Genomic DNA, 13,670 nt, shown 5'->3' on the forward strand with positions numbered 1-13,670 from the left:
CTTAGATAAATTATCATTCTGGCCAAATTTTTTGGAAAATTTTTTTTTCCTATGTTATTTTGTTTTAATCGAGTGGAGCTTGTATATAACTTCTGTTATGTGTTTCTTAAAAGAAAAAGGGAGAAAGGTCTAGACTATTGTATTGAAGGATTTTTTTTTTAGTAGTGTTGAATTCTCAGGAAAGGTTTAATAAATAGGAAAAATTTAGTAAATTATATCTTTTATTTATAGTTTTTCTTAATGAATGTGAAATGCGCTAAAGTAACACTAATTTTGGAAGAAAGAATCTAATTAAGTGTAAAATAAGAGAGAAAATAATTCATTTTTCTTAAGCATCTAAAATAATACTCTCTATGTTCCTTTTTATTGTTATCCGGATAATTGGTTCATATAATCAATGCATAAATCTATTATAACCTTGATAGTTAATTAGTCTTGAAAATAGATATTTGATCAACCTAGGAAAATTAACAAGTAATTAATGTTCATTGTAAGTACTTCATACATTGATTAATTACTCTCACCATTGCACTAATCTATAAAATCTGATTTGAAAAAAAAAATCTCAACAAACAAACTAAAAATAAAAGATGGAGCAAAAATAAAAAATAATCTTGAAAGTTGAAGCTTCAAAAAATTTTGTCAAGAAAGATGACACTTCAAAAGGTTTAAATGATGTAAAAATAGAAAACTCAACCAAAATATGTGAATGCCAATTTGAGAAAAATCAAGATTCAAATACATGAGTTTTCGTCTAATTTCATTATAAATAACATAAAATTCAGTAGGAATACTTATATCAATTTGAAGTAATGAAATTTGAATATTTTGTGAAGTTGTAATGTTTGCTTTAAAAATTTATAAAAAAAAATCATTTTTACACAAAATATATAGAAAAATTGAGGTGAGAAAAATTTAATTTTTTCAAATTTTGGATCAATTCATACTGAAAAAATTTGGCTCCAATAAACAAACTCAAAAAATTAAATAATCATCTAAATGCATCTCAATTTTTGAAATCTAGCATATTTATTATTTATCGAATAGTCGACTTCAAAAAATTATTAAATAAGGGCAAAATTATAAACTTATTTAATTTTTTAATGCAAGTGAAATTAAAAAAAAATGACATATAAAAAAGAAAGGAGAAAATACTCACTACTTTTAAAATCACGACATATAATTTGAAACCAAAAGAATAATGAATTTGGTAAGTCATCTTGATAACTATTATCACTTCACACTTTGTCCGTTTGTCGTCCCAAGTTCATTATAAAATGCCTCACCAAATAATAAATATAGCAACAAATTCTCACATTATAGTATTAAAAGCATTTGAAAGAGAAGAAAAAAAAAGTATGAATCAATTAGCAATGGTTGATACTACTATTACACGTCCATTGGCAAATTATCACTCAAGTGTTTGGGAAGACTATTTCCTCTCCTACACTCCTCAACTCACAGTATGTTTCGTTTTTCTATGAGATAGACTTGATCGATGTATCATATTTGTTCTTTATTTATATTAGTAATTATAGTAGCTAACATTATTTTTGTAGTTTTTGGTCCTACGATTTTTGTTACCTTCCATTTGTTTTCTATTTTTCTCTATATTATTTTAACTTTTGTATAGATATTTTTCAAACTTGAGGGTTTTTTATAAACAATCTATTTATCTTTACTGGGTAGGGATAAAGTGTACTTTATCCTTCTCCGATCTCACCTATAAAATTACATATTGTTATTTTATTTTGCGATTTGATGTTATTTTATATAAAGGTGGTAGAACAATAATAACATTTAGCATTTGGTGCAGGAAATTAGTAGCCAAGAAAAACTTGAACTTGAAGAATTGAAAGAAAAAGTAAAGCAAATGTTAGTGGAAACTCCTGATAAAAGTACACAAAAACTTTTCTTGATTGATACAATCCAACGATTGGGAGTGGCATATCATTTTGATAACGAGATCAAAACATCTATTCAGAATATTTTTGATGAGTTTGAGCAGAATAAAAATGAAGATGATAACAATCTTTATGTTGTTGCTCTTCGTTTTCGACTAGTGAGAGGACAAAGGCTTTACATGTCTTCTGGTATCGTATCTATTCTCTAAGCCCTTTCTAGTCAAAAGTAAAATATTGACCAAGTGAATTCAAAATTTAATATTTATATTACGAAATTTTCACTAAAAATTGGCAATATAATATTTGATCATCAAGAATTAAACGATAGGATTATTAACACACACACGCGAGGATTGGGTTCTGTACGTCTTTTTAACTAGTTTAATATCTAACTATGATGATAATTGATCAGATGTGTTCAAAAAATTCACAAACGATGACGGAAAGTTTAAGGAAACTCTTATTAATGATGTGCTGGGATTGTTAAGCTTATACGAAGCAGCACATATAAGAGAACACGAAGAAGAAATTCTTGAAGAAGCTTTATGTTTTACTGTCACTCATCTTGAGTCAGTGGACCCTAAATTGGAAAACTCACTCAAGGCCCAAGTTAATGAAGCCTTGATCCAGCCCATTCACACAAATGTACCAAGAGTAGTAGCTCGTAAATACGTACGTATTTACGAGAACATTGAATCACATGATGATTTGCTTTTGAAATTTGCAAAATTGGATTTCCACATTTTGCAAAAGATGCACCAAAGAGAGCTTAGTGAACTTACAAGGTATGTATACATGTATCCACTTTAATTAATCACATGAATATGGTATATATCTACATCGTCTAATATATTATAGCTATTATATGTAAATAAATATATAGGTGGTGGAAAGATCTGGATTATGAAAACAAATATCCATATGCAAGAGACAAATTGGTGGAATGTTATTTTTGGGCAACAGGGGTGTATTTTGGGCCACAATACAAACGTGCAAGAAGAACGTTAACAAAATTAATCGTTATCATTACAATTACTGATGATCTATATGATGCTTATGCAACTTATGACGAACTTGTGCCTTACACCGACGCAGTTGAGAGGTAAAACTTATATAAACTTAATTATTAATTAAATGTGCAACGTTGTTATGTTGAGTAAGAAATATATGTGCTATATATGTATGTACAGATGTGACATTAGTGCAATGGATTTGATATCGTCCTATATGAGACCTCTTTATCAAGTCCTTTTAGATTATTTTGATGAAATGGAAGAAGAATTGACCAAAGATGGTAAAGCACACTATGTCTACTATGCAAAAATTGAGGTAAGCTAAGTTTGCTATGAACATAACTTGGCTCCATTAATCAGTTAAATCATAAATCGATATCATTTATTTTACAAACAATGCTTCTGATATATATTTATTTATTTTAGATGAATAAGTGGATCAAAAGCTATCTTAAGGAAGCAGAATGGTTGAAAGATGACATTATTCCAAAATGTGAGGAATATAAGAGAAACGCTACTATAACTGTTTCCAATCAAATGATTTTGATTACTTGTTTGATTGTTGCGGGGGAATTTATACCCAACGAGACTTTCGAATGGATGATAAATGAGTCTTTGGTCGCTCCAGCTTCATCACTAATCAATCGATTAAAGGACGATATTATTGGACATGAAGTGAGTATATAAATACGCTAACATATTATATAGTTTGAACTTATAAAAATAGATATTTAATTTAAACGTCATACTGAAATGTATTTGATGTAGCATGAACAACAAAGAGAACATGGAGCTTCATTCGTTGAATGTTACATGAAAGAATATAGAGCTTCAAAACAAGAGGCATATGCTGAGGCTCGAAGGCAAATTGCAAATGCATGGAAAGATATAAACAGTGATTATTTACATGCTACTCAAATACCAACGCTTATCCTCGAACCTGCCTTAAATCTTTCACGCCTTGTAGATATTCTCCAAGAGGATGATTTTACGGATTCACAAAACTTCCTTAAAGACACAATCACCTTGTTGTTTGTTGACTCTGTCAATAGTACATCATGTGGATAATCGAATTATTCATCAAGTTTACGTTTTAAGCGAACAATGGTTCCAAATATTTCTAAGTGGTTGATGAAATAGTGTGTGTGGGGAGGGGGGGGGGGGTGCTTTGTATCTCTATTAAAATGTTTGAATTAGTTGTTGACTTCTTGTGTGTTGTTTTTTCACTCATATTATAGTTATATTGAAATTACTAGGATATGTTACACCTAGTAGTTGGATTATTGTATCAATAAATTCAAGTTTTTATGTACTAATATTGTATTATTGTTAGGTTTTATTCTGATTTTTTAAAACCATATTTTATATTCTTTTCTCTTGAAGGAAGGATAACATACTGACCACAAATATTGATTTTGTTATATAGTTGGTAATATTGGAGCAAGTATTTAAAGAATAGGTATTAGTAATACAGTTGAAATAACAGTTGGAGGGAAATGTATTAGGCTACATGAAGGTAATATACATAGTAGCAATAGAGGTAAAGCCATTCAAAATTTTGATCCTTTGGAGTTATTGAACGTAAATATATTTAATTACTTTTTTAGTTAAAATATAAATTTTAAACCAAAGCTATTGAATTTCGTAATCAAAACTAGCACTCCACCCTGAATAGCAAAAATTGAAATAGAAGAATCTAAGAAATTTTGCTAAGATTATTTAAAACTTTAGTATATATCTCCAAAAACTTGTTCAATATCTCACCGTGATGATAGTTAACCAGATATGTTCAAAATATTCACCAACAATGACTGAAAGTTCTAACTTTTACCATTAATCATCTCAAGTCCATGGCCCTAAATTGGACAACTCACTCAAGGCCCAAGTTAGTGAAGCCTTGATCCAGTCCATTCATCCAAATTATACATATCTCTATATATCTTCTTTAATCAATCACAATATATACATATATATATTTTGCGATCATACGACATATTATACGTATAATATACATATATAAGTGGTGGGAAGATCTGGATCATTCAACTAAATATTCATATAGAAGAGACAAATTGGTAGAACGTTATTTTTGGGCAATAAAGGTGTATTTTGGGCCTCAATACAAACGTGCAAGAACAACATCAACAAAATTAATCATTATATATCATTATCATTACTGATGATCTCTATGATGTTTATGCAACTTATAATGAACTTGCGTCTTACACCGATGTAATCGAGAGGTAAATTAATAATATAAACTTAATTATTAGTCTTTGTCATTAATTGTCCATGCAACGTTGTTGAGTAAGAAATATATATGTTATTTATACATGTTGAAGGTAATACATAGTAGCAACAGAGGTTAAAGCTTATGGATTCAAGATTTTGGCTCTTAAGAGTTTATAATTGTTTAGTACAATTACAAAATGTGGAAGAAAATTACTGAATTCGATTAAATCCATAATAAAAACAACTGCTCTGTCCCTAAATAGAAAAAATTGAAATCAAATAAACATAGATTCAATATGATGTCTATGTCTACATGTTATGAACCAATTATGTTAGTTTTTTTAAATGAAAAAATTAATTAAATAATTTTATAAGAGATATTTTTCTTAATTAAGTTAGTTTATTAATATTAAACTAAACTTTATAACTTTATTACATATTTCTTATAGTTAAATGACCTTTAAAGCATTTAGTACTATCAATTTTGTCAAAACTTAATTATGAAGTCCAATTTTCTTATAAAGCAGGATCAAAGCAACTTTCTAAAAAGTTGAAACTTATCTGATTATTAAGAAGGAAAAAGGAAATTTTGGGTGTTACTTGTATTTGGATTTTTAATGACCAAATAAGTCCTAATAGAAAAACAAAAACAAATGAACAAACTCACAAATCTATTTGATGGAGTGGTAAATATTGTTTCATTCTTAATTAACAGTCTTATATTTGAATTCTCTTAAATACAAAAATTTCTTTTTTAGAGAGTGTTACATCCAATATAATTATCAAACATCGAGCGAAAAATAATATATTTCTTAAAAAAGAAAAACTAGATACCCCTTTTCATGTTCCTTTTTCCAACATAACTCCCACATCTCCATTCTTGTCTAGCAAACCAAAATACATAATTCAAGAACAAACTTGAAACCTCCTCCGACCCCCCAACTACCCTCACCCCACATCTCCATTCTTCCTTATTTATGCACCCACCACCCTAACATCTCCACCCCACTCACTCACAATCAATGGCTTTCCACCACCATCACTACCTCCTCCTCCACCTCCTCCTTTTCTTCACTTCCCTTCCTTTCACCTTCTCAGATGATGCTGATGTTATGTCCAAACTTCTTGCAGCTCTTTCTCCAACTCCTTCTGGTTGGTCAACTTCTAAGACTTTCTGTTCTTGGACTAATGTCATTTGTGACAAGTCTTCAGCTACTGTAACTTCAATTAATCTTGATTCTCAATCTGTTTCTGGTTCTTTACCTTCTGAAATTACTCAACTTTCCAATCTTAAAACCCTTTCTCTTCAAAAAAACAAACTTTCTGGCCCCTTACCTTCTTTTGCCAACATGTCAAAATTAGCTGAACTTTTCTTGGACAATAACCAATTCACTTCTGTTCCTCAAGATTTCCTTTTGGGGGTTCCCAATTTAGTAACTTTAAGCATTAGTGAAAATGGGAGACTCTCTCCTTGGCAAATTCCTATGTATTTGACTGAAAGTACAAATTTGGGATCTTTATATGCTAGTAATGCTAGTATTGTTGGTGTCATTCCTGATTTCTTTGATGTTTTTCCTAATTTACAGAACTTAAGGTTGTCTTATAATAATCTTACTGGTTCTTTGCCTGCTTCTTTTGGTGGTTCTGAAATTATGAATCTTTGGTTGAATAATCAAGTTAAAGGGTTATCAGGTAGTATTGATGTGATTGGAAGTATGACACAATTGTCTCAAGTTTGGTTACATGCTAATTCTTTTACTGGTAGCATTCCTGATTTGTCAAAATGTGAGAATATATTTGATTTGCAGTTGAGGGACAATCAGTTTACTGGTATTGTTCCTGAGTCTGTGATGTCTCTTCCCAAATTGTTGAATATTACTTTACAGAACAATAGGTTGCAGGGTCCAATACCTCAGTTTAAAGATGGGGTTGAGTTTAAACTTGGAACTACTAATAGTTTCTGTAAGGACACTCCGGGACCGTGTGATCAACAGGTCACTGCACTTCTTGATGTGGCTGGTGGTTTTGGATATCCATTGTCTTTGGCTGAGTCTTGGAAAGGGAATGATGCTTGCAATAGTTGGAGTTTTATAAGTTGTGATACAACAGGGAAGAGTGTAGCTGTTGTTACCTTAGGTAAGAGGGGATTTTCGGGTACTATTTCACCTGCTTTTGCGAATTTAACTTCGTTGAGGAGCTTGTTTTTGAATGACAATAATCTTACTGGTACAATCCCAGAGAGTTTGACAACTTTGCCTAATTTACAAGTTCTTGATGTGTCTAATAATAATTTGTCTGGACCTATACCATTGTTTCCACCTAGGGTGAAGTTTACTCATACTGGTAACTTGTTTCTTGGGACAAATATAACTACTGGTGGTGATGGTGGGGGAAGTGGTTCGGATGGTTCTGGATCGAATTCCAGTGGTCGAGGTGGAAGTTCATTTGGTGGTTCGAAAGGGCCTTCAGTTGGAATGATTGTTGGTGTTGTTATAGCTGTTGTTCTTTTTGTTTTAGTAGTGTTATTTGTGTCTTACAAATGTTACATGAAGAGACGCCATAAGAGATTTGGAAGGGTTGAGACTCCAGAGAAAAGCAATGAAATGGTTAAGCCTAGTCTCCCAAGTGTCGTGGGTGGTTCAAATGGATATACTGGTGGCACCACTGAGTTACAGAGTCAGAGCAGTGGTGATCATAGTGAGATACCAGTTTTTGAAAATGGAAATGTTGCCATTTCCATCCAGGTCCTTCGACAAGTGACGAACAACTTCAGTGAAGAAAATATCCTGGGGAGAGGAGGATTTGGAGTTGTTTATAAGGGCGAACTACACGATGGGACTAAAATTGCGGTGAAGAGAATGGAATCTGGGGCAATGGGTACCAAAGGAATGAACGAGTTCCAAGCAGAAATTGCTGTCCTTACCAAAGTCAGGCATAGGCATTTGGTTGCTCTACTTGGTTCATGTGTTAATGGAAATGAGAGACTTTTGGTGTATGAGTATATGCCGCAAGGAACTTTGAGTCAGCATTTGTTTGAATGGCAAGAATTAGGCTACAAACCTCTTACTTGGAAGCAAAGGGTAACGATAGCATTGGATGTGGCAAGAGGGGTCGAATACCTTCATAGCTTGGCACAACAAAGTTTCATTCATAGAGATTTAAAACCGTTAAACATCCTTCTCGGAGACGACATGAGAGCCAAGGTTGCAGATTTTGGTTTGGTTAGAAATGCCCCTGATGGAAAATACTCTGTGGAGACACGTTTGGCTGGAACTTTTGGCTATCTTGCACCTGAATATGCGGGTAAGCATTTCTACTCCTTGTATCATTACGTCTTTTTTTAACTGAGAACTGATTTGTATGCCCCTAGCTGTAAACTTTAGATTTTAGCAAATTTTGAAATTTTTCGATCATCTGCATTGCTAGGCATTGTTGTCTTCATTACATTTAGAGACATTTGGCATATAATGTTAATACTGAGGCAATCTCTATGCGTAAATGCTGCTTTGTCATTTTTATCGAACTCATGAACTATATACTACTATTATAAAGATAAGTTTCCATTTCGTGTGGATCAGCATCTGAATTATCCTATTACATCTCCTCTTTGTTACAGCTACTGGACGAGTCACAACCAAAGTAGACGTTTACGCCTTTGGCGTTGTTTTGATGGAGATCATTACTGGTAGAAAAGCTTTAGATGAAACAATGCCAGATGAGAGGTCTCATTTGGTTACATGGTTCCGCAGAGTCCTTATCAACAAAGACAACCTCCGAAAAGCTATTGACTCAGCACTTGATCCTGATGATGAAACATATGAGAGCATTTCCAAGGTTGCCGAGTTAGCTGGCCATTGCACTGCTCGGGAACCTTTTCAGCGACCTGATATGGGACATGCTGTTAATGTCCTTGGTCCCCTTGTAGAGCAGTGGAAGCCTACAACAAGTGAAGATGATGACAGCTATGGCATTATTGACCTCGACATGAGCCTTCCTCAAGCCCTTCAAAGGTGGCAAGCTGATGAAGGAACTTCAAGAATGTTCGATGACTTCTCAATCAGTCACTCGCAGTCGAGCTTACCCTCAAAACCTTCCGGATTTGCAGATACTTTCAGTTCAACAGATTGCAGATGATATGCATAAAAATCGACAACAGTTCAAGCCATGCCATGCCACGCCTCGCGCGGTTTTAATCCTTTATGGATCAACATAGAGTATGCCAATATTCATTTGATTAATTGGTTTCTTCTTGTCAATGTCATTTACTTTTTATGTGATTACATATTTGAGTTAATATAGTCTTGATGTAAGGTGTGATAACAGTTAAAAAGTCAGGTGAATGTCACATTTTTCTTTTGCCTCTTTGGAGACAACAGAAAATTGTAACAAATTCTTTTATATTACATTGTTAATGTAAATAAAATTTTGAACTTCCCCTCCAATCATGAAGTTGAATATTCCTCCTCCTTTATGTAGTACTTCTCCAAGATTTTATTTGTTTGATATTCTTAATGTTGTCGCATCCATGTCAGATCTTTTAAAAATACGCTATTTTTGAAGAATTTGACACGCCCATTTATGAAAAGTTATGGTGCTTGGGAATGCATATGTACTCTATTGCCAAGCTGTAAGAGAAACTGTGGATGATTTTTCACAACCACAAAGATTTGTCATGTTGAAACAAATTTTTGCTGGATCCATGCTGTCAGTAGCCTATCTTTTAGCTGTTTTTCTTGATTGGTTTTTTAATTCCTTTGGTTTTTTTGAAGAAAAAAAATATTATAATTGAAGAAGTTTTATAAGTGTGAAGTCATATTTCACATGGGAAATGAGAAAGAATATATGTAAGTAAACTATTTTATTTATTTGCTATAATAATTTATGTCAAGTTGTGGTGCACATGTAGTGGGGACCTTATTCCAAATCATAGTAGGTTGGTTTTGATAGAAATTGATATGTTTAAGGTTTTTAACCAACCAAAGTATCAAAAATTTATATTTCTTGAAATGACATGGTATTAATTTGTAGTTTTTTTTTTTTTTTTTTGTAATGATAATTAATTTTAAAGATTAACAAGACACAATAGGTTCATCTAACTGAACTATCATCTTCTTGTTGCCCCATCCCCCACCCCCACCCCCACCCCTTTAACTATTTTGGCTATTGATGTAATCAGGCGCAAAGTTAGCTTGGAGTTAGGGGTTCATTCGAACTCTTTTATGAGGAAATTACATATTGGAGAGAATATCTAATTTTGAATTTTTTTTTGGGGGGGCGGATACAGAGTTCATTCTTGATTGATATCTACTCAATCCAAACGTTAGAAAAGACTAAAAGTGGCTCCTTTCAGTCGAGTCACTTTATCTCTTTTAGATACATGGATAAATATGTTGAATCTCTAATTGAGATTTTAAAATGAGTATCAAACACCAAATAAAAAGATTTCAATCATGGATCTCAAAATGACCACCACACATCAAGTGAAAAATCATTTCTTAGCTTTTGCAGAAAAGAAAAATAATAATAATACACATTATAGCGTGTGTTCGATACGATGAAAGTAATTTTTTACCTAAAATGTTTCTCGAAATTCATTTTAGGATATTTGGTTGATGAGTAAAAAATATTTCCTAAAATTAATTTAATAATAAATCAAAGAGTGTTTTAATGAAAATTATGAGTACTATAAAATATAAAAATATCTAAATGATAATTGAAGCAAATAATATAAAATAATGAGTCAAGATAGTTCTATGAAAAAATGACTTCCGTGATTCATTTAAAGGAAATTATTTTCTCAATTTTTGGTAACCAAACACCAAAAAAAAAATGTCATATTTTTTTAAAAAATGACTTCATTTGTACCAGATGGCACCCCATAATTTATCTATTTATTTATTTATTTTTGCATAAATGTCATATTAATCATGACATGACACGTGGAGGATTAGCATGCAGAACATGTACAAAGGTCAAAATAGATGATTAATCTTGAATTTGTTGGCAACCACTAATCCTTATACTAATGCACATGTCAATATCTTTGTCTCTGCTAATTAATAATGGCCATAAATTATAATTATAATGTTTATAATAGCAAGACAAGTGCCATGATTCAAGGGCTAAGGGAAAGTCAATCATGGATGTGTGCTTTTTTTTCTTTCTATCAATATCCGCATTCGATTCAAATATAATTACATTCATTAAAAAAAAAAATAGGTTTGTCTTACTCAAATTCAAACATAATTTTTATAGTTAAAAGTAAAAAAAAATCTTATTTGTCTCATCATAATGAGATAAGAATGAAGTTGATTCAAATATATTTAAGCCGTACCATCATATATTGTTGTTTTTCTTTTTAATTTAATGATGGGTGATTAAACTATATATTTAAGAATTTATTGGACAGCAAAAACGACACGTAAATATGTTGGGGATAAACTATAGAAAGAATTATTTTTTTATTTGGCATGTTAGATTAATCATGTTAGTTTTGTTTCTTGTATGATTAAAAATTACAAGTTTCATTAATTAAAATTAATTATTTATGTTTTTTTATCAATACAACGCAACCAATTATTAGGAAATATTTTATGCTTTTTACAATTTTTTAAATCAATACAAGGTAATTTCTAATAACCCAAACTTGAGATGTTTATATCAGAAGTTTACTTGCTTTCAAATATTATGAAGTTAGCCTTTGACAAACTAAACTTTAGATGCATACGTTTGAAGTTTATAAAAATTTCGATTCGTGTGTTTGAAATTTTTTAAAGTGGCTAAACTTGTAAGAATTTAAGAACCTAGGTTCTATCTTAAATGATGTCCATAAATTGGCTATATGTGCAATCCTCAGCCCCCAAATTGGTAAAAAAGGGAAGTTATTTAGTCCAGAGCCCATATTGTTTGGATTTACTGGGCCCAAGCCCAATAGACTCTTTAAGCCTTTAGTAAGTATTTCCAGCATCTAAATAATGATTTTTTTTCATCCGAAATATATCTATTATACCTTTTGCATCGGAGAGGACATAGGGTTTCCTCCATCCATGTTGTATCACTTTTTCCATGGATTTTACTATCGCAAATGCTTTAAGCAATCGTAGTAATATGAGCAAAACACCCTTGTTATTCATAGCAAACAAATCATGTTTGCCTTCTTTGATTCAACTTGAAACCCTACACCAATAAATAAATAAACAAATATCATCTTTGGGTATTCTTAGTTGATTTTCATAATTCTCTTGGAACTTGCAAGTATTATCAAGAATCAAGACATTTATTATATTCAAACAAAGCTTTTGTTAGATATATTTGAAAGAGTCGGTTAATTCACTATTAAAACTCCAAGCATTTCTAAACTTCCATATATGCCAAACAATATTTTTCTCATGTTTGAAGCACTTTTCTAACTTGGAGTTGGAAGATAAAATTGAGTTTTAAAAATTTGAAATTTGTCTTCAAGTTGAATTTGAAATTTTTATAATTAAATAGTATTAATTAAAAAAAATGCACCCACCACATGCATGCCCCTAGTTTTCTATTAAATAATTCTAAACAAAATACAAATATTCACTCTATCCTCTATTGGCAGTAGGAATATGTACAAAATTGGCACGCATTTCTATTAAGATATATTCTTCTACGCATTGGATACTTATAATGTTTGGCCAAAGCTTATGAAAAATTTAAGTATTTTTTAAAAAAAAGTGTTTAATTTTTTTTTTGAGATGTTTACATAAATTTTTAAATAAAGAGTAGGTATTATTTTTTTTTTAGCTAAAGAGTAGGTATTACCTTATAGCTTTGATTAAATATAAACTATTGCTCATATATTAATATTTGTTTGTAATTTAAATCATATATAATGTAATGTTTAAATAACTATTTTGTATATAACTTATGCAGGTATACAAGAGCGAAATAACAAAATTTGTTGTGCCAAGCTATGTAGGTACGTAGAAACTACAATAATTAACAATTTTAATATTTAAAAGATATTAAAAATATTATACTATCTTTATATCTTATTTTATATGATACTTTTTTTAGTATGTATCAAAAAGAATATCACTTTATTATAAAATTCTTCTTTAACACTTATTAAAATGATTTACAATCATATAATATTTAAAAATTATTTTAGACCATTTTTTTAAAATATTACTATATTATATTAAATGATGCCAAATAAAATAAGACGGAAGAAATAATAATTAAAACTTAGTTGAGTGCCCATATTTCATTTATGCCAACATAAATCCGACGGGTAGGAACACTTATTTTTTTTAACCAAAAAGGTGGCTATAGGTTGGTTGTGGTTGTCACTTGTCAGCTAACACACCAATAAAGTAGTACTAGTATTCAACCCAACACACACTCTTTGTCACCACTCATAAAGTTCGTTTTTTCCAAGTTTCATATCTAAATTATTGGACGTGAATTTTATTATTATTATTAATTATTGTAAGTTATAGAAATTATATTAGCTTCGAAGTTAATTATTTAGATTCATATTAGTTTG

General features: G+C 30.9%; 2 protein-coding genes across 2 annotated transcripts; both read left to right on the forward strand.

Annotated features, from left to right (window-relative positions):
• The first annotated feature begins 1,349 nt into the window (after positions 1-1,349).
• On the forward strand, positions 1,350-4,016 carry LOC125851203 (sesquiterpene synthase 14-like). The gene is made up of 7 exons (XM_049530981.1): positions 1,350-1,463; positions 1,817-2,093; positions 2,317-2,689; positions 2,788-3,006; positions 3,095-3,233; positions 3,344-3,592; positions 3,686-4,016. Exons 1-7 carry the CDS (start codon positions 1,359-1,361, stop codon positions 3,983-3,985), a joined length of 1,662 nt encoding a protein of 553 aa, XP_049386938.1. The 5' UTR covers positions 1,350-1,358; the 3' UTR covers positions 3,986-4,016.
• Positions 4,017-6,118: 2,102 nt separating this feature from the next.
• LOC125851186 (receptor-like kinase TMK4) lies at positions 6,119-9,586 on the forward strand. Its single transcript, XM_049530964.1, has 2 exons — positions 6,119-8,452; positions 8,766-9,586. Exons 1-2 carry the CDS (start codon positions 6,172-6,174, stop codon positions 9,281-9,283), a joined length of 2,799 nt encoding a protein of 932 aa, XP_049386921.1. The 5' UTR covers positions 6,119-6,171; the 3' UTR covers positions 9,284-9,586.
• Positions 9,587-13,670: the final 4,084 nt, after the last annotated feature.

Source organism: Solanum stenotomum, unplaced genomic scaffold (genome assembly GCF_019186545.1).
Source record: "Solanum stenotomum isolate F172 unplaced genomic scaffold, ASM1918654v1 scaffold23267, whole genome shotgun sequence".
Taxonomy (NCBI): Eukaryota; Viridiplantae; Streptophyta; class Magnoliopsida; order Solanales; family Solanaceae; genus Solanum; species Solanum stenotomum.